The 27177-nt window shown below is 42.2% G+C and overlaps 1 protein-coding gene across 1 annotated transcript in view; it reads right to left on the bottom strand.

Annotated features, from left to right (window-relative positions):
- The window catches only part of PIEZO2 (piezo type mechanosensitive ion channel component 2), a 487982-nt gene that overhangs the window by 115827 nt on the left and 344978 nt on the right, over nucleotides 1–27177 (bottom strand). Inside the window, 9 exon segments of the mRNA XM_043558273.1 lie at nucleotides 565–725; nucleotides 2755–2948; nucleotides 9714–9755; nucleotides 13649–13822; nucleotides 16068–16216; nucleotides 17995–18278; nucleotides 19577–19700; nucleotides 23458–23688; nucleotides 26900–27048. Of these exon segments, the coding sequence (XP_043414208.1) occupies nucleotides 565–725; nucleotides 2755–2948; nucleotides 9714–9755; nucleotides 13649–13822; nucleotides 16068–16216; nucleotides 17995–18278; nucleotides 19577–19700; nucleotides 23458–23688; nucleotides 26900–27048 (1508 nt within the window).

Below are 27177 nucleotides of genomic sequence, written 5' to 3'. Positions count from 1 at the left end.
TGATCTCACGGTTCATGAGTGTGAGCCCTGTGTCGGGCTCTGTGCTGCCAGCTCAGAGCCTGGGGCCTGCTTCGGATTCTGTGTCTTCCTCTCCCTGCCCCTCCCCTGCTCATGCTCTCTTTCTCTCTCAAGGAATAAACATGAAAAAAATAAAAAAAATAAAAAAACTTGGGAAGCTGAATTTGCTCCTTGGTAAACTGGAATCTTCTTGCTTTCCTCACACACAGTTTATGGAGCTAGATTTCCACAGGTTCTGCAGAACAGTAGCCTGCTCTCACACACTTCCACCAAAGACTACATGAAAATAAGTAACCTTTCTGACATGAACAAGCCAATCAGGAACTCAGCCAGGAGCCTCTTTCTGCCCTGCTATCTTTCCCACCTCTCAGGGCAACTGCCCTTTGATTTTTCCACATGTCAAAGGGTATATGCGCCCTCTTAGAGCCTTGGTGTTCTAAGGTAGTGGGAATTACGCTTAAAACAAAATCGTGGACAGCTGGAAACGGGAAATGTTGACCCACTGGGGTTCTGCTTGGCCTGAAGATACAACAAACATTCACTTGCCTCTTTCACAGAGACCCAGATGATGTACGATGAAACAATTTTGATGATGTGCAACTCCAAAATCCACCACATGAACACCTGCAGTTTGTGAAAATACTCCAGGAATTTTAAGAAGAGCACAGTGAGGCGGTCAATCACCAGATGCCATTTGTTTCTTAAATCTGCAAAATAGTTAAATTCACCCAAGAGCATAAAAAAATGTGGGTGGCTTTTTTGTTTGCATTATTATTTAAAGCATATCTTATGCAGACTGGAACGAGAAACTGCAAAATAACAGTAGTGGATGAATTCTAAGAATATCAAAATCTGGAGGAAGGGCGGTCTAAGAATCCCATATCATGATGATGTAGACACCATATGCTGAGACTTGGAGGGACGAGGATTTTTATCCACCTGTTAATTCAGTTAGTGTGAAGAGGAATGTTGACCTTATTTACTTCTAAGGCTGAGAGATATAATTCCCTAGTTTCTTGGGAATATTCAGTAACCGAGCTCCCTCTAAATGACATCTTCCTTGACAAAACCAGGCTTCCATAAGTTCCAGTCTCGTCCACCCCCACCTCCCCCCAACCCGGGGCTTAAAGAGAGCCTGGCTGAAGCTCACCAGTGGCCCTGGGGGAGCGAGCCTCCTCAAAATTGGGAATGAACACCAAGGGTCTGAATGACCCGGTCCTAGTTCATGAAATGTGGTCAGATGAATTCTAATCATAATTTTTAAGCAAATTAGTCATTTCCCTCTTTCCACCTTGTGCCAAGTAGTAATATTTTGCAGACTGGGGTCATGCTTTTGTCTAGAAGGGCTGTCTTGGTTCATCTAAAGGGAGGTCAGGACAGAAGCATTTTGTGGTATCAGCACGTCACCACACGTGTAGACAAAAGCTCACGAGCCCAGGCAGATAAAGACCTGAGCGTGTCTAAGTAGCTTCTTCACGTGGCTGGGGTGGTTGTAACAGTTCTTGTACTTGGTCCGAAAAGTTTAAGTGAAGTTTCAGTTGTCGTCCGTGAAAAATGGCTATTTACAAAGTGACTCAGATAAGAGTCGATACAAAGATTCCAGTCATAACTGAGCATACTTTAGAGGTGTGGATGGCAGGTGTGTGGGGGGATGCCAGAAAAATGAAATCCAATCTTTAGTGAGATCTTATTAGTAACGCTCAAAACCTTCATGAAGTAGGACAGCAAATCTTAGTCCTGGGTCCTTGGTCCCACCGAGCTCGGTGCTCCTTCACCCTGAGGAACAGCCAGTGCTTAGATATGGAAAGGGCAGTTCTGGGCATCTCTCGGGGTCTTCGGAGATGAGGGAGTAAAGGGACCAGGTTTTGGGGAGTGTGCCTTTGGGAGGGATCTTCTGCCTTGTGCTTTTTCATTTTCTAAGCCCGTAAAGCACAGAACACCAGCAAAGTCAAGTGCAGCACATCACTGTCATGCCCCAGGCCACCACCCCAAAGGCTATGCAATCTTTCCTCCCATAGTGTCTGGGAGCTGCTAAACAGAGTAAAGCGCCTCGTGTTCTCTGCTCGCTGTCAGATAAGGCGTCCTGATCACCATGGCGGTCCAGATCTCCGTCATGCCCTATTAAACATTATTTCAAGTCTACGAAGAGAAACAGGAAAAAAGAGCCTAAAGAAGAAGGAGGGAGAAAACCTAAAATAACAACAACAAGAAAAACACCTCTAGGAGTTGGCTTCAAATGATAATCATCCTGTTGCTTATGTGCTTCACTGGTTCCCAGGTCCTGAAACATTAGGGCTGAATTACAAATATGTTCTCAATGACCAGTTCCCTGGAGAAGTCCCAGCCTGGCTTTTTTGAGAATGCATTTGAAAAGGCCCTGTCTAGAACTTTCTGAATTTCTACACAGCTGCCTGCCTCTGCTGCCGGTAGGAAATGTCCTGCCCAGGTTTTCTACTGAACAGAGGTTAGAGCCACACCCCTCTGGTTCTGGCCAGGATCACCTCTGGCAGATCAGTAGTTGATAACCAGTCATCTGCTCTCTTCTTCCAAATCAGAACCACACAGAAATGATGGGAGCAACTAGAACTGGAATGTTGTAACAATAGCAAAAAAGACCCCACCCCAATTTTTATTTCAGACTGTTTCAAATATATATCCATCGGGCACATGTCAGTTTCATTCACTGAGTCAGTCAGCCAGGATTTTCTGAGCAGCTACTGGTAGTGGGCGGGTTACCTGATGTCTCTTCCTCCTCCTCTTCCTCCCCTTCCTCCTCTTCTTCACTGTCTTTCCCAAGCTCAGCCTTTTCAGGGCATTCCTCTGGCTTGTCCTCCCCAGACTCAGCCAGCTTCTTCAAGTCCGGCTTCTCCAGGCTGGCGGTCAGATTCATCATGGCAAGGTCTGGAAGGCTTCCTTCAGGGTGGGCCAGTCTGTTGGCAGAGAGCAGCCGAGTCAGGAGAGGAAAGAACGCCAGGAGAGATTTGAGTGAGGGGCAAGTAAAAGGAGGATAAACAAAAATGAAAATCAGTGCACGTACACAGGCCTTGCAATGTGGGGTGGTTAGCGTCTGGTCGCTTTTTTTTTTTTTTTTTTTTTAAGCTCTTTCTAAAAACAAACTGTAAACTCAGCTAGGTCTTGTGAGCTTTTCCAATTCAGGTTCTAGTGATTAGTCAGTAATGAGAGCTATCGACACCTAAACTTGACATTTTTCCCGGAGGAGAAAATGGTCAGAGTTTAGGATGTAGAAGCATGAAATGGCATCATGTAGAGCAAGCATTTCATGGCTTCACGGGGGACTTACTCATTTTGGTGGATTGGTAATTTTTTCTTGATGCTGCTCAAAGTAATTGAAATAGAAAGGGAAAAAAAAAGGAGATGAGAACAGAAGAATTATAAGGAATGTCAGAGATCACACATCATGCTACATATCATCCACTATCGCATTCCTGTATGCCGGTTGCAGTAAGTCCTAATGCCAAGTGCATTCCAGGATGGCGTCAATAGCGTGCTTGTGCTATGAACCCTAGGCTTGGCGACTTGAGTTGAGAGTGGACAGGACTGCAGGTTATAAAGGGGAGAACGTATAGACTACAGAGGCAAATCATGTCATGCTTTTTTTTTGGTAACGTAGCAAACCATCCCGCAAGAATCCAGTCACTTCACGCTTTTAATAGGCTTTTAAAAAACCATTCTTAAGTGATACGTAATCGTAGTCAACCTTTGCATAGACTCATCTCATTCTGCCATCATCTAAAGCACATGTAGTGGAAGCGAAACGCTTTCAGGAGCAAGAAGTCTGCATCACATCCCAGTCCGTGGGCACGGGTATCAGCTGCAGGACACGCAGTCGTAAAGACACGGTGTGTGACAGCCCAAGTGAGGCACCGGGAGGCAGTTTCACTGAGCCCGGACAGCAGCCAGAGCATTACAACTTATTTCATACTGGACAATAATGAGTACGATCTTCCTCCTAAATCGTTAAAGATTGTTATCTTTGGGCTCATAGCCAGTTTGAAAGAATATTTGTGGGCAATAAATTAGATATTAGGAAAAGGTCTACTGGAAATACCGAAAGTCTTCCCCATTTGTAAAAATTCATGTATACCTTTCAGCTTGGGTGTAACGGGATAGACAATTAATAATGTTATTTTATTTGTATAACTGTGGACTCGGAGTATATTATTTAACCTTTCTGGAATTCACTTTATGTTCTATAAAGTGAGAAAGTTTGGCTAGAGAAAAAAATCTAAGCTTACTTGCAACTCATTGGTTTTATATGTGAAACACACCTGCGATGTCGGGTAACTTGTGACGAATCTGCATTGCCCTTAGACTTTCAGAGCGGTTACCGTTCAAAAGTAATTCCTCTTAACAGGGTGTCAAGCAGGTAAACTATAGAAACACTGTTAATCGAATGAATACACAACATCCCGGGGATGGTTCAACATTGGTGGAAGGGCTTACACTGACTTACTACTTTCTTATTTTCCAAAGCTAGGCAATTCGCCCTCCTGTCTCTGAGAACGTCTTCCACTCTTGAAACTCCAGTACCATATTTTGTACACCAGCACTGCCTGTCAGATCTCACGGGGCACACATGCTATTCCTGCTTTGTCAGGACTCTGCGTATGAAATGGTATCCAACGTAAAAGCAACCGGGTGTCACACAACCGTCGATATTTATGTGTTCTCGTCAGCATTGCCAGGTGATGCATCTTATAAGTGAGAAGAGACTTCTCATGATGACATTTGGTGGAAGTATGACCGTGTCAGAGTGCATTTCTAACATCTACGTCAACACTGCCACGACTTGATACTGACATGATATACAACTTGTCAAGAATTAGAGCTAGTTTATGGAATGAAACTTACAGACCTGAGGCTGTTGCTTCTGCCCACATAACAAAAAGTCCTGAGCAACAAGGCCCCCAAAGTGTCGTGGTACGAAAGGCGGGGCAGATTGAGGGGAGATTAGCTAAGGAAGGAATCAAAGAAAAACACTAGAGTAAGCCTGGTGTGAGTATGTCCCAAAGATTGACTTCTTGAAACCCGTAGCACTTTACAAGAGATCTGGGACTAGATAATGCTGGGGAGAGAAGAGAATCAGATATGAGTGTCTAAACCAAATATCTGCACATTTCTGTCTGACATAATCCTTATGAGGAAACAGGGCACCCGGCTGCCTGCAGGAGCAGACTAACCTCAGGAGCTGGTAAACGGCAAAGGAAAAAGGGGAGACCTATCAGGCTGTCGTTGACTAGAGTCTAGGAGTCTGTTAACTGAAAAATTGCATGAGAAAATCTACGTGCATAAAATGTGTACGGACAAAAATGTTTTTAATGCCTGATTGGAGTTTACGACTTTTTTTGCATTTTTAAATTTTTTATTTTTTCATTTATTATTATTTTTTATTTTATTTTTTTAAATATAATTTATTGTCAAATTGGTTTCCATTCAACACTCAGTGCTCAGCCCAACAAGTGCCCAAAGGACAGCTGTGTAAAGCCTTTCATTTTCTCTTCCATTTTTTCATAGCAGTTTTTTTGAAGGCAATACAGAAGAATGTTAAAGCATGTTCTTTAGAATCAGAAAGACTTGGATTCAGGCCTCAACTAGAGAACTTACTAGCCAGGTGACTTGGCAAAACTCCCCACCCTGTCTCCTAAATCTCAGTTTGCTGATCTATAAAATGGAGTAACAGCACCTACTTCACAGGATGCCATGCGATTTCTGTTAAGCTCTTAACAGCGTTTAGCACACAGGGAGTATTTTTAAAGTAAGGAGCCACCTGCTAACGATAGATTTTCATACACTGCTTTGATAATCTCTATCATGAAGAGGAATTAGAAACATGCCTTTGTAAGGGACACTAGACACTGGGGCAGGTGCTCAACTTGGACTATAACTCTGTCATCAGCACATTCTTGAACATAACTTGTGTATTAAAGTGGCCACTCGGAAGAAAAAGAGCAAACGTTCCTTCCTTGGGGGTCTGTCTCCACCCCTCTCAATCTTCTGCACCCTCTGCTGTCTGCCATCCTCTCCCACCACATTTGCTGAGGCTGGGCTCCTGTGGAGGTAGGGCCATCTGCACAATGTGGAGTTCATGGGCAGAACTAGCCCCTGGTCTGCCATCCTGAACAGCTTGACTGATTCTCCAGGAAAGCCTGTGTACCTCAATCTAGATATTTCCACCCCCCAACCAGTAAATTTTAAAAAGGGATCCTGGTTTTCCAAAAATTAAATTAGTAACCATGCTCCCTGAAACTTCTGGCAAAGAAACGTCCAATACTGGTATTTCTGTATTGATCCTCATGGGCAAATTATCTAATCATCACTTGAAGGAGACTTATAAATAGGGTGATGAACTGGATTCTCAGAGAACCCCCTCTCGCACTTCCTCAAATCTCACCTTTTTGCATGCCTGGCCTCTCCCCACCAAGGAGTTCATTTTCTTTTCTTTGCATTGTCTTTATCTACACCTATAACTTCCGTACCTTGCTTTTATGATTATCCAGGCAGGCTCTGAGCTGTAATCCTCTCACTGACTGGCCATATCTCTTTCTGCATTCTAATAAAGCAGGTGATGTTCTTCTCTTTGTGTCTTTACTCACTCTTTCTTTCGTGCACCCACAGCTTTATACGGTCCATAATATGTGCATCTCTGCAATTGTATCTACATACTTTTATTCTAATTATGGCTCTGGGGATTCTTCCTTTAAAGGGCAGAAACCCAGTCTTAAGTCTACTGGGCTCGCTTGCAAAATGTGATTGACTGAATGTCTGGTGAATGGATTCTATGTACTGGATGGCATTCTTATTTGAAACAGAAGAAACGAATTATGATACACGGACAGCTGAAGAGGCTTAATTCTATACTAGGAACTGACTGTGACTCAATATATTAAGCCACATATTAAAGAAAATGGAGTCTACCACGGTAAAATCTCTTTAGTCTAAATTCCATTTATTTATAACTATTCTAATTCGGAATATGTGGTAATGTAAACTGCACTCACCCCATTCGTTAGACTATTAGAAAAAAGAGATATCTTGCAAATTTCTAGTGTTTATAAGTAATATTTAAAGAATATCTATACTGCTTGTTTTCTAGAATGTGTACTTTTAGAAGACTATAGACACAGATGAGCAATTTATTTGTAAGTTTAATATCACATATTGAATGTGTGTGGTAGTAATTCCTTCAAAAAATCTACTAGACATGGGGCACCTGGGTGGCTCAGTCGGTTAAGCATCTGACTTTGGCTCAGGTCATGATCTCGAGGTTACTGAGGTCAAGCCCCGCATCAGGCTCTGTGCTGACAGCTCAGAGCCTGGAGCCTACTTAGGATTCTGTGTCTCCCTCTCTCTCTGCCCATCCCCTGCTCACACTCTGTCTCTCTCTCTCTCAAAAATAAACATTAAAAAAAATCTACTAGACAGGATTGGGTATGATGACTCTAATATCTGCATATGTGACAGAAATGACCATTACTCCTGTTAAAACATTCCAATTTATTCTATTTATGAATTCAGTGGGAACTTCCCCACAATGATTCATATCATCAAAATTTTATCAGTCACCCACTGTCCCCAACACTCTTGCCTACACCTTTTTAGGTCATGTCTAAATGTTGATCAACCCAGAAGTTGAATGTAGGTATGTCTTTTCTTCCACCCAGAACTCATGTTTACAAACACATTATTCTCCCTGTGAAATAACACTGAGCATTAAGGAAGAAATTATGGGAGAAAGAAAGTTCACTTACTTAATAAAAGAATCGACTTATTTCTTACTTTCAACAAGACTAGGCCCTATTCAAAATTAGGCTTTACACACAGCCTTTCGGAAGCATAGTGAGGGAAGAGTTTATTGGGGAATGTCTTCCCTGGGGCATAAATCTGGCCTTTCTTAATATGTTAGCATTCACACAAAAATGAAAGATTCCACTGGAAAGAAGACAGTGCTAACAGTGGAATTCTTTGAGTTTTTAATTCTTTCAGAGGACTTTGAATTCTGAGAATTCCTGAATGTATCCCCTGGCCTTGTGACTTAACAGGCATGGGCTTTCTCTCAAGAGAGAAGTCTGAGACAATCAGAACCATAACTTCTGTTAGCCTGGGCTATTGGAACCCATCAAACCAACTCCTGCCTCCTTAGGTATCCAAGCCATCCCCTCACATAGCAGATGGTAAATACTTTATGGGAAGGCACAGTGAAAGACAGAGAAAAAGATATAGAGGGACAGGGGAAGAAGGAGAAAGGGAGAGGGATGGAGGGCAGGGCCAGGAGTGGAGAGGAGGGAGGCCGAAAGGGAAGGGATAGAGGGGGAAGGATGGGAGGGGGAAGAGAGAGAGAGAGAGAGAGAGAGAGAGGTTGAGAGAAAAGTTCCTTATGTTTTAGAGATGAAATTTCAATAGTTGCTCAAGATCTCCAGCTAGAGTTTTTAGCTAAAAACCTGAGGTTGACTTTTCTCCCTCAGGCTGTCAACAAAACCGCCCCCCAAAGGAACCAGTCACTCCTCACCCCTCCTTCTTCAGTGACTTGCAGAGCGATGCACTAATTTTTCACACTTCCTCCTAGAAGTTTTGCCTCCCAGGGCTTGCTACTTGGTTGTCAGCTTTAGGATTTTATTTAAGAGAATAGTGAGTGAAGTAGAAAACCAACAGATCTTACTTAGAAAATCAACAGATCTTTCAAAAAAGAGTTATTTTGTTGATTGGGTTTGTTGCAAAACACACATTTCTATGACCTAAATGCCTGGCTTTATTACTAATGACATAAAGTTATAGGAGGGGATATTTTAATTCACCTATTTAATAAAGTAAGGACAGCTGTAGTAAATTCACTCCTTAAGGATCTTTTTCTCTGTGTTCTTAGGGAAGTTGAGGATAATTCTGCAAACAACGCTTATCAAAGCTTATTGTTTATTATGTGTGGTCATTTGCACGTTTTATCTCCCCAGCTGAGTTATAGGGCTATAAGGTAAGGGCCACGCCTCAGTGCCCAGCTCTGCATCCGTTGTGAACTCTAGTGATGGGAACTATCTTTCTTCAGTATGCTGATCTATTGAGGTCTTAATTTTCTTATAACCATATGTTGTTGTGACTATTTTCACTTCATTCACGACATAGGTACAGATGGAAGGTCAACTAACGGGCAAGGCCCTGAGGCAGATGATACGCTGACACAGTGGTGAATTATACAGGGACTCTAGGCCCGAGGGGCTGATGCCTCTGGCAGGGGAGATAAGACAGGCAGGCAGGTGGGGGGGCTGGAAGGCAAGTATCAGGAGGCAGCAACCATAAAGTGCTATGGATATTCAGAGGGAGGGCGGATTACTTTTAGCGGGGGAAGTTGGCATTGGTGGGCACGTTCGTGGAGAAGCGAGATAAGCTCTCACGCGAGCCTTGGACTAATTTGCCAAAGAATGAAATCGATGGGGCGTACGTTTGAACCAAGACCCAAGGCCGAGCACCAGCTGAAGACCCTTGGCAACCTCCGAATCCACTTGTAGCACCATTCGGAATAGTCACCAAATGGTTGTGTTGGCAAAATACATCCATGAGCATACCTGAAGACCACTGTGCACTATCTGACGACATCATTTTCTGTTTACAACATAGTAAAGTGTTTAACACACTAAGCGACCGTTAAAAAAAAAAAACAAGAGAGAAAACATGGAAGTACCCACCTATTTATTATTAGATATACGCGCCCATTGACTTTGGCATGGCTACGAGGTGAAAGATGGAGCACGAGGTAGCATGCGGTGGCGACGGGGAGACAGGTAGGAGAGAGAAAGAGCAGACTGTTAGAGAGGAAAGAAGTAGACCGTCTTGCAAGCTTTACGTCATCACGGACACTTTCATGCACGAAGACAAGTCAGGGCAGAAAGATTCAGGAGCCACGTGAAATTAGATGTATTCAGGAAAAATGCTGGAAGGCGGCAAGGTCCGGTCCGTTCTTCTCATTCCTCCCCATCTCACACACTTCGCTAAAAATCTGTAACCTTTCAATTCTCGAGCAAATTTATCAAAGAAAATACAAACTAATAGATTAATTCTTGCTCCTTCCCCCAGATTAAAAAGAAATGAAATCCTACTAAGTAACTAAGTGATCCTAACTAAGTAATATTGTTTTCTATGTTTTCTAAGACTGAAGGTAGAAAAAAGCCATTTTGTTTCCATATGCATTAGAATACTTTCTTTTTTTTAAAAAAACATTTATTTATTTTTGAGACAGAGAGAGACAGAGCATGAACAGGGGAGGGTCAGAGAGAGAGGGAGACACAGAATCTAAAACAGCCTCCAGGCTCTGAGCTGTCAGCACAGAGCCTGACGTGGGACTCGAACTCACGGACCTCGAGATCATGACCTGAGCTGAGGTCGGACGCTTAACCGACTGAGCCACCCAGGCGCCCCTAGAATACTTTCTAAAACGGAGCATGCAGGAATTGCAGGGATGGATATTAAATACCTAGGATATCTAGTACCTTAGTATTAAGTATATATATTATAATAATTATGTTGTGATTATGCTCTAATATTATATATTTTATCAATAGATAAGTGGAATAATATTCCTGAGAACACCTGCTTAGAAATAAAAATAGTTTTTTCTATTATTATGTATATCACAAAACTTTTTCGTAATACTAACTTGATAATTCCGTAAGGCTAACCACAATAGATTCTGCTTCAGTCACACGTGACATTTGCCTGTATGACCTATTTATGCACAAAAACACAGCTCGCACAAGTAGTGAACTAAATAGGAAAAGAACAGTTGGATATTTACAGAAACAACAGCAGTAGAATCAATGTAAGGAATATGATGGATTGATTATTCCCAATTCGTGGGCCATGGTGGGCGCAGAGAGGGCAAAGCGTGACTGTCCATCTCAACACTGTAAATATTTTTTTCTTCGTCAGTTTTATCCTAATATGGTCATTTATTAGGGCTCCAGGGACAAAAAATACTCTGAGGTGAAAACTATTAGTAAAGAAAATACCAGAATGGAAACAAGTTGCCTAAAAAGATGGGATATGTATCCTAGGTTCAAAGTTAAAATTTGGGGACCTTTATATTAAACTCTTGCAGGAAATCCCAAAGCACTGAACTTGAGTTTGATCCAAACTTTGAGCTCTTTAAGGTCCTAGACAACTCTTTTTTTTTGAGGAACTAAAAGTGAAATCCCATGTTCCTAACCTCTTTAGATAGCTGGCCTTATATACTCTCATCACTGTTTATGTTTTCTTGGAAAATTAACTGTTCAGGGCATTCTTAGGGCTAAACCATGGCCATGAGGATGGCAAGCAATGACCTCAAATGGCTACAGACCATTTAGATCTTCTTTCCCCTCTTGCCATGACATGGAGGGTGAGGGCAGTGAATGGAGCAGCCGTGGCAACGGGGAGAAAACATCTTCATGTGAAACTGTAGTCTTTCCCCAGAATCTGCATAATTAAATAATGCTCTATATGCTTCCAGGAAACTCTGAGGAACAAATTCAGTTTTCATGTACCTAGGTGATTCTCTGGCTGGTACAATTTTTGCTGAGCTGCATTGTCTTCTGCAAAACTGTGGCCCTGAAAATCTCTATCTTCCTGGAAAATTGTAACCTATATCTCTGTTTGATTGTGTGACATTAGACTCAAAGGCTTATGATAACAATAAGAACAATGGCGGGGCGCCTGGGTGGCTCAGTTGGTTAAGCGTCTGACTTCAGCTCAGGTCATGATCTCATGGTTCATGAGTTCAAGCCCCAGGTCGGGCTCTGTGTTGACAGCTCAGAGCCTGGAGCCTGCTTCGGATTCTGTGTCTCCCTCTCTCTCTGCTCCCCCCCCCCCCAGCTGTCTCTCTCTCTCTCTCTCTCTCAAAAATAAAATAAACATTAAAAAAAAGCTCCTATATCCTGGAGAAACTTTGAACAGAAAATAAAGATTTGAAGGAAGAAAGGCATTTTGAAGAAAAAAAATTGAAAGGTATCATTAGCTTTCACCAATAACTACATTTCTTTTACAAACATACAAACATGCCGACTAAAAGGCTTTTCTTGATTACTGACTACGATTTTTCGAACAGATGGTGAGGGTTTAGGGTTTATAATTAAATAAAGCAGGTTACCTTGCCAGAGTCAAATACCAAATACTAATTTTAGCCCCAGGTGTGCCAAGCAATGTCAAAAAGGTCATCAAAAATACTTTTTCTAATTGTTGGTAAATCTTACTTTCCTAGACCAGCACTATGTTTGCAAGCTTTTTAACCTTAGAGTGACTTCTTCTGCTAACAAATTTGCCTATAAACAATCTCTCCTAGAGGGCTCCCAAACTTCTAATAACTACCTTATTTTTCCTAATGTTTGATTATCACTGAAGGCAGCCACTGACCCCATTCGTACCCTCTTCCTGGCCGGGCGTTTGGAGGAGACAGGGTTTAGCTGAGTTCTTAATGATGGTGGCAAGACAGGGTAGGAAATAACAGCTGCTTGCTCTCTCTGCATTCTACTGGTTGGTCATCTGGAGCGCACTCAGAATGAAAACGACATGTGAACTCAGATTCAGCAAAACGCGATACGGAAAACAAATGTGCTAAATACATAGATAAAGATTATAAAATGGTTTTCATCACCAAATAAAAGAGTTTTGGAGTTATCTGCAACTCCAGCCCTTACTATAGCAGAAAACGGAACGCGCGGTATTTCATCAACTGTGCGTGATGAAATACTACTCTAACTTCTTTTGACGTACTCATTTTTTCCCTTCAAGAAGAGTTCAGAGGGAAGCCAAAAAGGCTAAATGGGATTGTCAGCTGGCGTCTACGCTCCTTTCATACAGCCCTTTGCCCCCTTGGTTGCTTAACAAGTGTTTTTCCAGGAACTGAATGGTAAGGCTAAATCTGAAACAAAAGAGGAAAATCAGTGTGAACGTTCACTAGAAGAAGGCTTGACATTTCCCTGTGAGGGACCAGACTGAGAGATTTGTGATAAATCCATCATGGTTTCAACACACATGGGCAGGGAGAGAGCTATCTCATCTGTTGCTTGTAAACACTTGATATTTATCGATGAGAAGACAACAGAGAGATGATCACAGCAATTACTCTCTTCACTTTATTCCCTTACTTGTTATTCTCATCACTAGGTTGGAGATCCCATCCTTAGCTGAGGTTCTTTATTTCCAAAGCGGAAGGGAAAATCCTGCGCCTCACCTTTTGGTATGCTCTCACTTACTTACTGGTTGTCAGCCCACGCTCTGAATCAGCCAGATTTCGTAAATGTTCTCAAAACACATCACCAACCCAGACACGAAATATCCACCGCCACCTCTGAAGTGTTTGCATCTGCGCAGCTATTTTGAACCCACTCACATGATGGTGAAGATCACTTTGCATTAACCAGTCATGAGTCACCACCAATTGTTACAGAAAGTGTCATCAAATACTCCACATTCCACCCCCTTCCCCCCCCCCCCCCCCCGTTGGTACTCATGGCAAGTTCAAGGCTGAAACTCTACATTAGTTCTTGGCCTCCTGCAGCGCCCCCCCCCCCCCCCCCCGCCCCCTGAGGTGGGGAATCAAAGCCGCCCTGACCAGAGCAAGAGGCTCTTGCTTCCTGCTCGCGCTCACCTGTAGATGGCGCTGTCTTCCTTGCTGGGAATGGACTTCAGGTCCGTGAGCTCCAGGAACCGATCATGGAAGTAGTGGAGGTGTAAAATGCACACCAACAGAAAGGAGGTTGGGATGAAGATGCGAGTGAATAGCTCTGCTACGGTGAACTGTTTTAAGCCGAGATCCTCGAGCCTGTAAAACAAAACGACACGAAAAGCAAGAACTTTTCTTAGGCAAGGAGGGCACTTTTTTTCCCCCTCATCATAAATTACATCAGTCTTCACTGTCTCAGTTATACCATTCCTTGAATTCCCCTCTCTCTTCCATGCGTTCCACTTTGGTTTCTGCTTCCACCAATCCAACGGACCCGCTCTTACATCGGGCGGTAACAACCTCAGTATCGCCAATCCAGAGTGGCTGCTTCTCTTTAATTCAGTTTCCAATCCTTCTTGAAACCGTCCTGGCCTTGGTGCCGCCACACTGTCATGGTTTTCCTCTTCTGTCGCTGTCTCCTCCTTTATTGGACCTCCAGATGTGAAATAGCCCCAGGCCTCGGTGCTGAGTCTCTTCTCCCGCTGATGTTTCCCTTAGGTAATGTACAAGTCCTGGGGATTTACACACCATCTTAACACCAATGATTCAAATGCACATTCAGAGTTCCGGCTTCTCCTGTGGATTCTTGTGCCCACATGTCTACCAGAAGGTTTTTTTTCCCCCCCAGTTATTTCATATTTAGTGTTTTCCAAACGGTATTCTTTATTTCCCAGTTTTTCTTGGCCACGCGGCTCTCCACCCCGGCCCCCCACTCGAGTCTTCCTGGTAATAACTGTCTACCTTGTGCCAAATTCTGAACTACCTCTTCTAGATGAAACCACCATCATTTCTCACAAGAACACTGCTGTTGCCGACTCACCCGCCTTATGGTTTCTACGCTTGCCTTCTGACAGCATTGTTTTTTTCAGCCAGTCAAGGGTTACTTAAAGACTTAAAAATTTCCCCAAGAATAAAATGCCAACACCACTACCTACAGGCCATGCACATCCTGGGTGCCTGGCTCTATTCTCCACCTCTGCTTCCAGTCTCCCCCCCGCTCCTGGCAGGCGAGCCTTCCTCTGGTTCTTCATTTGTGCCGAATTCAGTCTTGCCTCAGGATCTTCACATTTGCTGCTGTCTTTGCCTGGGAAGCTTTTCCGCAACTCGGCTCGCAACTCACGCAGTTTTCTTAAGACAAGCCCTTTAGGTGGAGTTTAAATGTCACCTTCTCAGGGAAGCCTGCCCTGATCACTCCATTTATAGTTCATATCCCCCACGGTTTACTACCTCAATCTGTCGTTGGTTTTCCTTCACACACTTGCCACAGTTAGCAATTAATTTATTTGCACATTAAGTAGGGCTTTTTTTGGTCTCCTCTACTAGAATATAAACTCCGTAGTGCTTAGACTCCATCTGTCTTGCTTCCTGTGTGTGTCCCGAGGCAGAGTCAGTGTCTGGCACATGGGAGGCATTTGATAAATATTTGCTGAATAAATGTTCAAGATGTGTTAGCCTAGCTACATGGCGATCTGTTCCCTTTCAGCTTTTCGCTTAGCCACCTCAGTATATGCATTCAGTCCTCTGCCCAATTCTGGTAACTAATTTCAGAAGTTTATAGCAGCAAATTAGAAAAAGACAGGGTACATGTACAGATATATCACACATACATGAAAAATGATTTCATCATCATTCCTCCATTAGCACTTACAGAAATTTCTTTTAAGTCTATTCATTTAATTTTAAGCCTATTCATTTAATTTTAGAGAGTGTGAGCAGGGGAGGGGCCGGGGGAGAGAGAGAGAGAGAGAGAGAGAGAGAGAGAGAGAGAGAGAGAATCCCAATCCCAAGTAGGCTCCACACTATCAGCACAGAGCCCGACCAGGGACTCGAACCCACAAACCGTGAGATCGTGACCTGAGCTGAAATCAAGAGTTGGACACCTAACTGACTGAGCCACCCAGGCGCCCCTGAAATTTTTTTCTATGGCATCGAGTGCTCCTTAGAATCTTAGCACCTGCTACTTAAATGAGAAGAGGCTGACGCTTTATATTATGAGCCTGTGAACCAACTGAGCCGCAGAACTGAACTTCCCTTTGGAAAGCAGAAGGCATGCCTGGTTAAGTACTAAGCAGGTGTTTCAGATGAAATGGCCATTAGAAAAAGTGATGGCATTAAAATGGGGCCGAAAACTCACTTTTCAGTCAATATTCATTGAGTATGTACTATGGGTGTCAGGCTCAGGGCTTGGCAGGGAGACCATAAAATGACCTGCTCTCCAGGAACTTACAGACCCCGACGACACCATGTTTTATTAAAACCTTCCACAAAAATGTTTGAACCACATGCATGCAAGTCTTCATCCTGTCTGTGGTTTCCACAGCTCATTTTGCACCAAACTGCTTACTTTTCTTTTTTCAATCCTGTCATATTTTGCCACAGGCCTGGGAAGTTTTCAAACTGATATGTGTATATAAAGATAAGCACCAGCATAGTGTAAATAACCACAGACATCCAAAAATATTTTAGGATTCGCCTCCACCATTCGTAGTGCACCTGTGAATCAGATGTTGAAAAACAAAGAAGAAAAGAAGAATTCGTTATTAAAAAAAAAGCAGCAACTTAAAAAAAAAACAAACATCTCATTTATTCCAGTATGACAGGTGGTGATATTTACAAATATTAAAAAATCAAATCTAATTCATTTTTTTTTTTGAACCTCTGTTCCTCATAGAGTTGGTTGGATCTGGATTGGAATCTCAGGACTACAAGACTTGCTACCTAGGTCCTTGGGGAAGTCGCCGGACCACACTGAGCTTCAGTTTCTTACTCCCTAAGTGCCTATTTGGAGTGCTGTTAAGAGGGAGAAATCAGAATATTTATAAGGCTCATGGCATGGTACCTAGTTTATAAAAGGCATTCAAGCATTAGTATGGAAGATGTTGCCATCATGGTAGTTATTGCTGAGAGAAAATTGTGCCAATTTTGAAATTCTAGGTGGTACTATATGAGAAAAATGTGAAGCCAGTAAAGAGAGGTTTACCACCTCTTTACCAAAAGCCTGTGTATTTTCATCTGAGAACATCTACCCTGATTTTTTTTTTTAAGTAGGCTTCATACTCACTGTGGAACCCAATGTGGGGTTTGAACTCACCACTCTGAGATCAAGATCTGAACTGAGATCAAGAGTCAGATGCTCAACCAACTGAGCCACCTAGGTGCCTCCCTACCCTGAATTTCAAAGATATTTCAAAATTTTTATCAATTTCGGTTGAGCAATTTTAATCTCTATCAGTGAATTCTTCTTGCTTATTTCAGTTGCTTTATTTGCTTGGCTGCCTGCAAAATTAGTGTACTGTTGCACGTGTTTTTCTTTTTTTTCTTTTAGAGAGAGAGAGAGAGACACAGTGTGAGTGTGGGAGAGAGGCAGAGGAAGAGAGAGAGAATCTCAAGCAGGCTCCACGCTTAGTGCAGAGCTTGATGCGGGGCTCGATCTCACGCCCCTGGAATCACAGCCTGAGCTGAAACCAAGAGACAGACACTCAACCGACTCAGCCACCCAGATGGTCCTATGGCACCTGTTTTTATCACTGAGTTAAAATTTCTCTAGAAGTTAAGACTGAATTTGTGGAGAGGCTAATTATTTTAGTAGAATCTTTTATAAATTCTAATTAATAAAATATTAAAATAGTTGATACAATATGCATATATGTTTACATACACAGTTTTCTGATTCTAAACTCTGAAGAATAAGTGAACTGAGAATCAACCAGTACTGTAGATTTTCCAGCCACTGTTCTTAAACTATCATTCAAAAATTAATTTAATTATACAGGCTTTTTTTTTTCCAAGAATTTTTTTTTTTTTTTTTTTTTTTTTCAACGTTTATTTATTTTTGGGACAGAGAGAGACAGAGCATGAACCGGGGAGGGGCAGAGAGAGAGGGAGACACAGAATCGGAAACAGGCTCCGGGCTCTGAGCCATCAGCCCAGAGCCCGACGCGGGGCTCGAACTCGTGGACCGCGAGATCGTGACCTGGCTGAAGTCGGACGCTTAACCGACTGCGCCACCCAGGCGCCCCCCAAGAATTTTTGAAAAACTCATGAATATTTTTTTACTTTTTAGGAACCCCAAATTTTAAAACAATGAACAAGCTGAAGATAGTCATTTCCCATTTTAGGCTTTCTTAATATGTAATGTTTGAATCACACTGATCACTTTATATAATAGGTTCACGGCATTATATTAATTTAGAATCTTGTCAAAGGAAGCTCACATATATTTCTGGGGCTGCCACAAGGATCGGAAAAATAGAAGACAATCATTTACCTACCTGATACAAGGCCACACAGAACAGAAACAGCACCATGTAGATGATTTTGTACATCACAATTTTACCCTCGAAGCTGACGAAGAAGAACATTCCTCCACACACGTAGATCCAATACTTGATGAACATGGCCACCACCAAATTGCCCAGCACTTTCATGATGTCCTGGTTGTCATCTTCTTCCATTTCTTCTTCTTCTTCCTTCCTTCTCTCTTGCTTTTCTTCCTTTGCTTCCTCTCCCTCCTTCTCCTCAGCCTCTCCTTCCATTTGTAGCTCTTGCTCATCATCTTTAAAACAGAAGATTTTGCTGTTACATTTAGCTGGTTCCCTGCCCGGAGCCACACTCTGACTGGGTGTCATATGTGGGACTTAGAAGCACATGGTTTTATGTGTTACTCTATGATTTGATTTCAGACTGTTTTAGTAAACAAGGCAGCATTTATGACTAATCATAATCAATTTTCATAGCCTTTGTGAAATATAATTTCAAAGAAATAAACCTGGTAATACTTTATGCTAATCTGTTTATAACACCTAATTTGATTTCCGACATCCAAGGACAGATTTAAGAACGGCAGAATCTAGGGGCACCTGAGTGGTTCAGTCGATTGAGCATCTGACTTCGGCTTAGGTCATGATCTCACTCCAATTCATGAGTTGGAGCCCTGGGCTGGGCTTTGTGCTGACAAGGTCAAGACTGCTTCGGATTCTCTGTCTCCCTCTCTCTCTGCCCCTCCCCCACTCGGGCTCTCCTTTTCTCAAAAATAATTAAAAACAATAAATTAAAAAAAAGAAGAACTGTCAAGATCTAGAAAAGTAACTACAGTGGTCCCCCCTCCCCAACTCTGTTCCATGGTTTCACTTTCCACCATTTCAGTTACCCGAGGTCAACCACAGCCCAGATACAGATGATGCACCTCCTGACATATCATCAGCAGGACAATACTGGCCTAATGCCATGTCACATGCCTATGTCATTCACCTCTGTCTCATCACATTAGCATTGTATCATCTCACGACATCACCAAAAGGGTGAGTACAGCACAAGATATTTTGAGAGAGAGACCACATTCACATAACTTTTATTACCCTTTCTTACTATAATTGTCCTATCTTATTAGTCGTCCATGTCTCACTGTGCTTAATTTATAAATTAAACTTTATCATAGGTATGTGTGCGTAGGAAACGGCCTATTTAGGGTTCAGTACTATCCACAGTGTCAGGCATCCACTGGGGTCTTGGAACATGGTCTCTGTGAGTAAGGGGTCCCCTGTACATAACAACACAAACCCAAACTAGTATATCAATTTCTAGTTCTGATTGTTTCACGGCTCGAAAAGTGTGACCATGGATAACCATTTAACTTCTCTGAACCTGTTTCTTCTTCCCTTAAGTGGGAATCCATTTTGTGAGGATCGAACGACAGCACATTTTCTAAAGCTCCTTGTGGGCTCATAGTGTTGTCTACTGCTCCAGGTTAATGTTTGGCTTTTATCTGGTCTGAAGCACAGAGGCTTTCTGATGCGTTTTGGGTGCTCTTTGTAGTTCAGCGGAGCACGAAAATCTCTAGTCACGCTAATTTACCTTTTCCTTCATTTTCCTGACTTCTGATTTTGACCTCAGATAAAAGAGCTTCCTTTTCTTGGAGAGCTTTTTGCTCCGTGAGGTGCTGCCTCAGCAGTAGCCAAAAAGTAATGGTGAAAAGTATCTGAAAGCAGAGAATGAGCAAAATGAGAATTAAGCCACGGTCCCAAGCATACATGCATTTCAGCATATACAACAGTTTGCCCACTTCTCAGTGGGAACACGATAAATAAGCCTTTCTATCTGACACAGAGTCGGGCACCCACTTGCTTTCACCTGAAAGTCACTGGCTTTTAAATCCCCTTTGCTGAAGACACGAGCAAGCGTGTCGAGGGCCAGGAGTCCATTCGGCAGTGTGCACAGGCCCAGGGGGAGATGTCTGGACAGTCCAGACCGCTTCCATCTGGGCTGGAAATCGGCTTTGGCAATTGGTCTCCCTGGAGACCAGTCCTCGATAGGACCACTCCCTAGTCCTCGATTTCCTGTCCTGATGGTGACATCAGCACAATTGTAAGAGGAAGGAAGACATGTTTCTTCCATAATACTCCTGGACTCTGCAGTGTTCCTTGTTATGAAGAATTCCACAGATGGGAAAATGTACATTGCATCCTGGAGAACAGAGCCCTTTAACATCCCATTCAGCTCCTAGAGCTGAAGGAAGAATTGTTCTAAGTGTCCATGCTTGCACATTAATATTTTGTGGAGGGCTAGGAAAAAAATAGCTGACGCTTTAGGGAAGCTCCGTTCTTCAGAGAATATGGGACCTGGCACAGAGCAGTTTCTTTTCTTGTACTAGCTTCACTGAAATGTAATTTACATGCCATACAATTCACCCATTTAGAATGTGCAACTGAGTGGTTTTTAGTAAATTCACGGAGTTGCGCAACCATCACCGCGATCCATTGTAGGATATTTTCATCGCCCCAAAAGAAGACCCATGGCAGTCACCCCGTCCCTCCCCACCTCAGCCCTGGCCAACCATCAATTTACTTCCTGTATCCAAAAACTATACTTTCAGGGATCATTTCTATAGTTCGTTACTTCCTGTCTCCATACACTTCCTAATCCGGGCATCTTATATAAATGGAATTAATAATAAGCATTCTTCTATAAGTGGCTTCTTTTATTTCGCATGATGTTTTCAAGGCGTGTTCATGTTGTAGCCTGTATTGGTACCTCATTTCTCTTTCTTACTGAATAATAGTCCATAGTGTGGATGGATAGACAACATTTTATTTCTCAGTTGATGGGCAGTTAGGTGTTGCCCGCTTGGGGGCTATTAAGAATAACACTGCCATGACATTCAGGTGCAAGTTTTTGTGTGGACATAGGCTTTTGGTTCTCTTGGGTATAATACCTAGGAGTGGAATTGCTAGGTCTTATGGTAATTCTATGTTTAACCTATTGAGGAACTGAGAGACCGTTTTCCAAAATGGCTGCAGCATTTTATATGCTCCCCCTCCTTCAGTGGTGTATGGGGCTTCAGTTTCTCTATTTCCTTGTTATCATTGTCTGCTTTTTTTTATTCTAGCCTTCCTGGTGTGTGACGTAGTATCTCATTGTGGTTTATAGTAGGATTTCAATAAATATTTGCCAAAGAAATGAAAACATAAATCGGCAAATGAATGGGTCCTTTTTTACTTTGACTAACTGCCCACTTAACTATCCCTAAATATCCACTTTTCATTTGCCTTCAACATAAACCAATCCCAGGAAGTCCTGGACAACATGTTTAGGGCCTGAGAAAGTCAAGGACCATTTCAAGAACTGTAGTCAAGAACACTTCTGGAAGTCACAAGCCATTGAACTGTAACTGCAATTTGGGAAAGAAGTCTGTTTTTCGAATGCATATGTGTAACAGTCTAGGGATACTTGAGGGCAGATGGGCCATTTTTCCTAGGTGAGTTACAGGACAGGCTTGGAAGGCACGGTTGACGGATGTGGAAGACATTTTAGCAGCTGATAGATACTATGAGGTAGCTGAGTCTGGCTCCCCCAGAGTGGTCAGACCTCTGAGGATCCAGGCCATATTCTTTCTTTCTCTCGATTTCCATGATCCACTCAGTACTTTGCAAACACTGTGTTTAATAATGTGCTCTGACAAATGTCACCGTGATAGAGATTTTATGATCTTGGGTTATGTTTTTACCTATGACAAAACTTGTTTTCTTTTTAGCTCCTGCGTACATTAAAATATAAATGCAGACCCTGCTTTCCCCGGAATAACACTGCTTTTTTTCTTACAAGTAATAAATTTATTTCCCCTAAATGTCCCCCATCCCAAGGACTGTTGATTTAAAAAATTTTAATATTTATTATTTTGAGAGAGAGGAGAGTGCAAGTGGGGGAGGGGCCTAAAGAGAGAGAGAGAGAGAGAGACAGAGAGAGAGAGAGAGAAGATCCAAAGCAGGCTCTGTGCTGACAGCAGACAGCCTGACACAGGGCTCGAACCCACAAACCCTGAGATCGTGACCTGAGCCAAAGTCGGCCACTCAACTGACTGAGCCATCCAGGTGCCCCCCAAGAGCTATTGATTTTGGGCAAGACGTAGTTCAGCCAGTTAGGTGGCATACATTTTCAGATGCTTCCCCAATATTCTGAGCCAGGCTGACACAGATTTGCACAGTCACAAGATGAGATTTCAAATTTCTCTTATTAAAAAAAAAGACGAACGTATCAGTTGTGTGTGTGTGTGTGTGTGTTTAAGAGGAAGTCCAGGGAAGGAGAGAATGAGAGGGAAGAGTGGGAGGCAGAAGTGACCTGTGAATGGGAATACGCTGTGGGACTGTCATCGTGGAGTGTTTGAGAGAGAAAGTGGAGTAGGGTGGGCATGGGCGTTTTATATGAATGAATGAATCAATAAATGAACTGGCCATGGTCCATGAACACAGGGGATTATGATCTAACTTCTAACTCTTTAGAATTCACCTGTTAGGAGTTTCTCCCTTACCCCAATAGCCTTCACCCAAAAATCTGTTATGAGAACCAATCTTTGGTGTCTCCTAACACCCTGTTGATGCCTGGCTGCTTTGGCTATGGGCTGTCTGGTGTCTGGTAACCTGTGAAAAAGGTGGTTGCTCTCAGAACGGTGGATTTCATGCAATGTAAATTAATGTCCCTCTAGGCAGAAACTAATTCTCTGCCTAGAGGAGAAAGATTTCAAGGCTCATGGAATAATTACACGAATTACACAGGACTGCTTTCACCGTCTTACTGTAAAGTCATCGACACAAATGGAATTGTGTTTAGAGTCTGCCAGTGGGCACAAAACAAAGTTTGGGGCAATTTATAATCTTCTGAAGTGAAAACTATTAAAATGGGGCATGAAAATAATGAGTAGTGACAGATCATGAGCTTTCTCACTACAAATGAAGGCACATCGTGTAATCCACAGAAGGAAAAAAAGAAGTGTCCTATTTAATTTTTGCTGCTACAGTGTTTTTAAGACATAATTGAAGAAAAAACGTTTTTATGAATAATCGGTGATTATCTGTAATAGCAATGTGTTCAGCCTGCTTTGCAAACTGAGATCAAAGTCTTCTAACCCTTTGATACATTTTACACTGTATTTTCCTGTTTCCCCCTCTAATTTCTACCACACTGTAATTGACATTAAAATGTAACAGCCTATATTTTTCCTTCCAGTGGAAAGCACTGTTATTTTAAATAAAATCTAAAAGCATGGTGTAATATTTATTCACATTTAAATTATAGAGACCTCTAAGGAATATGAGTTATTTCTTAGAGCTTTTAACGTATTCATTTTTGTAAAGCACTGAATATTTGGAACCTACCTTTGTAAGTCTGTGCCTGGATATGCTTATTATGATTATTGTGGATTTGTTTCAATGTTTTGTTTTCTTATTTTCCCATTCACTTACCTTTGAGGCAAGTTCTCCTGGCTCTTTCTTTTCTAAAAATCCTGGGACCTTTTTAATTTCAGGAAGTTCAAAACTCCATATATACTGTAATATCAGCAACAGATTTCCATAGACGACCATGAAAGGAGAGCTGATCATGGCATATTTTCTTCTGTTGCGAATCATCCAAAGGGTGCATGACCAAATCAACAACACAAAAGTCAACCAGCTGTGATAGGTGATGCTCCAAGCCTTGAGGGTGAAAAAGGAAGAGGAAACACAACGATGGTCACTACAATGTATACTCCCCCGCTCTGGTACGTTAACAGTTATCTAAAAGGAGGGGCACTTAGGTGGCTCAGTCAGTTAAGCGTCAGCCTCCTGTTCAGGTCGTGATCTCACGGTTTGCGGGTTCGAGCCCCATGTCGGGCTCTGTGCTGACAGCTCAGAGCCTGGAGCCTGCTTCAGATTCTGTGTCTCCCTCTCTCTCTCTCTCTCTCTCTCTCTGCCCCTCCCCCTCTCATGCACTGTCTCTCTCTCTCTTTCTCAAAAATGAATAAATGTTAAAAAAAATTAAAAAAAAGGTTATCTAAAAGGAAAAAGTCAATAATATTCAAACTAGGAGAGGAGACAGTGGTGAAATCATGGAGAGATACCCCAACCTGGGGCATAGGGAGAGAACCGAAGAGAAAGACTGATCTTGCTGAGAAGAGCATTATTTTTTAACTTCCTGCAGGGAACAGAGTCAACGGCAAATGTATGGCGGGTCTTCCTTCTAAATATTTTTCACTTTAGGTACAAAGATACAAAGGTACACCCTACTTTGCAGTATTAAAAGCAACTGTAAGTGATCTATCCCTTCTTTTTCCAAACTAGACTGGAGAGTTATTTAAGAGTGCCAAGGAAACGTGGCCATAAAAATTTCCTCATATTACTTCCTCTCGGCAATTTGCAAATTTGTCCTATAGGAGAGCTAGCTTTTTAAGTGGTGAACTTACTTAAAATTTATTTAAAATTGTTGGTTGAAACACATGATAAACATAAACTGGAAATTAAAGTTGCTTTTATTGAAATTAGGTGAGTGACTGCTAACTATTAGCAAGTCTGAATTATTTTCATGAAAATATTATTTCTTGGAAATACTGTTTATCAAAGGTTAGGTAGGTAACAGTTAATGCACTTGCATTAAGTAGTGTATTTAATTCATTTATCCCGGTATGAAATACAGATGTAATGGCCATTCGTTTGGGTGTGACCCAGGAAAATCATCTCCGCAGATATTACAATTCCAGCAAGTCTGTTCCCCTGCACCCTATTCTTGGGAAGGTGGGGGTGGAAGAGGAAGAAAAACAAGTTATGAGGATTTTTTTAAACCTCTTTCCTGTGTAGTGCCTAAGTGACATATGACTTTATGTTGTGGTATTTGGGATGCTTCTGCATTATGTTCAGTTTCCAGATTGTCTGACAGTTTACTGTATTCCGACTTTATATTTTTGAATAAATACAAGTACCATTCTAATAGACTTGGCTCCTCAGGACTACTTTTTCTGTGATTAAAAGTCTGTCACATGGGACACTTCCATGGAAGGCAGGCTCTTTTAAAACATTAATATGATGGCTCCGTTAAAACAATGAATATGGCACCAGACAGGGGCATGTCTTTAATGAAGGATCTGCTCTCTTAAGTTGTTTTTACAATAGATTCTTTTTTATGCTAAGTAGCAAAATGTGTAATCAAGGTTTTTGGGGTTCCCTTTTAAGCTCTATTGCTTTACAAAAAAAAAAAAAAAAAGACCAGACTTGTTTTTAGAAAGAGAGAAGAAAGGTATATACTCTTTTGAGTTCTGAATCAGAATTGTAAGTTGCATTTACATTTAACAGTTTGAATTTGGAATTTTGCTACAGTTTAGAGGATGACATGTCGAAAATGCCAGAAAGCACCCAAGAGCACAGAATTTACATTAAAGAAGAGAGTCTGCAATCACCTAACGAGCTATCTTTCATTTCTTTTAGCACAGAGCCTGCCACAGGGTTCAAACCCAAGGACCGTGAGGTTGGGTGCCCAACCAACTGAGCCACCCAGGCACCCCTGAGCCATCTTTCATTTCAAGGAGCTTTCTTTCTGCCACCCCTCTCTCAGATGTACCGCTGTCCTTACTAGAAGCTGAAGTTGATTGGACACACAGGTTGGTTCATTTGGAAGACGTCTTGAGGGGAGGCCTGGAGAAACCGGGTTCAGGCATTTCCCCCCCCGCCCCCCCCAGAGGCATAATAGAATATCTTCATTCTATTATCATTAAAGGTGTTCATGGGATCTCACCATTGACCACAAAATGTAGAAGAGTCTTGTGTTAGGTAAGTGTTAGGTGTCTCAAAAATAAATCAGATTTCCCATAAAAGTTTGTTTTTAGGAAGGGGACAAATTAGACTTTCTTATAGCCCCTCTCTCTAGGCCAAAGGATGATGGTGATGATGATGATAATGAGGATGAGGATGAGGATGAAGATTTCTGAAGCTGTGATGCTGGGGATGGAAGATGTACCTACAAGTGAGTACAAACATGCATCAACTGAGCACTGAAAATCGGAAAAGCTCTTGGGAACTCTGGCTGCTGGATGTTCATATCAGTAAAAATTTTATTGCAGCTAATATGGACTACAGTTTCACTGAAATTTAAGATAAGATGTGAATGTAATTCTCCCATGTGAAGAAAATAAAAGCAGTTTATGGACAATCTTCAACACCTTCAGCGTCACATAGAAAAACTACCCAATAGATCCTTTTAAACTGGCAAAACAGGCAACTGTCTCACTTGTAAGGCTAATTTGAGAGAAATGCATTAACATTTAAAAGGAGGTTAAATAGAACAGAACCTGATTTTAAAAAAAATTTTTAATGTTTTTGTTTATTTTTGAGACCGGAGAGACAGAGCATGAGCAGGGGAGGGGCAGAGAGAGAGGGAGACACAGAATCCAAAGCAGGCTCCAGGCTCTGAGCTGTCAGCACTGTGATGCGGGGCTTGAACTCACAGACTGTGAGATCATGACCTGAGCTTAAGTTGGACGCTTAACCGACTGAGCCACCCAGGCGCCCCAGAACCTGATTTTTTTAATGTTTACTTATTTATTTGAGAGAGAGAGCATGCAAGCAAGCAGGGGAGGGGCAGAAAGAGAGGGGGACAGAGGATCCGAAGCAGGCTCTACTCTGACAGCAGAGAGTCTGACGTGGGGCTTGAACTCATGAACTGGGAGATCGTGACGTGAACCGAAGTCAGACACTCAACTGACTGAGCCACCCATGTGCCCCAAAACCTGATTTTTGAAATCTGTAGTATAAAGATGCTGGGAAAAATAAATACCCAACCATTCTCTGCCAAGATATTGGAACGATTAGGTATTTGTGCCAGTCACGAGAGGATGGTGGGGCATTTCTTGAGCATGCCGCTGTCCCATTTCATACATACCATCATGGCAATAAGGGCACAGATGTAACTTTGTTTCATAATAAACTGGAACACAGAGACCATGGCATGAACTTTAACACTTCGTTTCTCCTCATGGCTCCTTTCCTCCTCAAAGTCTTCCTTCTCCTCCCCTTCTTCCTCTTTCTTTTCTAGATGGAGAAAAAAAATTATGTAACTATTTATGCTAATATGTGAATTCTGGATAAGGGTCCCAACTGCTGCACCACATATATGGTTTTAACAGAGACTTTTATTTAAGACTTCAGAGATTCTTTCCA

This window comes from Prionailurus bengalensis, chromosome D3 (genome assembly GCF_016509475.1).
Source record: "Prionailurus bengalensis isolate Pbe53 chromosome D3, Fcat_Pben_1.1_paternal_pri, whole genome shotgun sequence".
NCBI classification, from domain to species: domain Eukaryota; kingdom Metazoa; phylum Chordata; class Mammalia; order Carnivora; family Felidae; genus Prionailurus; species Prionailurus bengalensis.
This window is presented reverse-complemented; position numbering and strand designations above follow the sequence as displayed.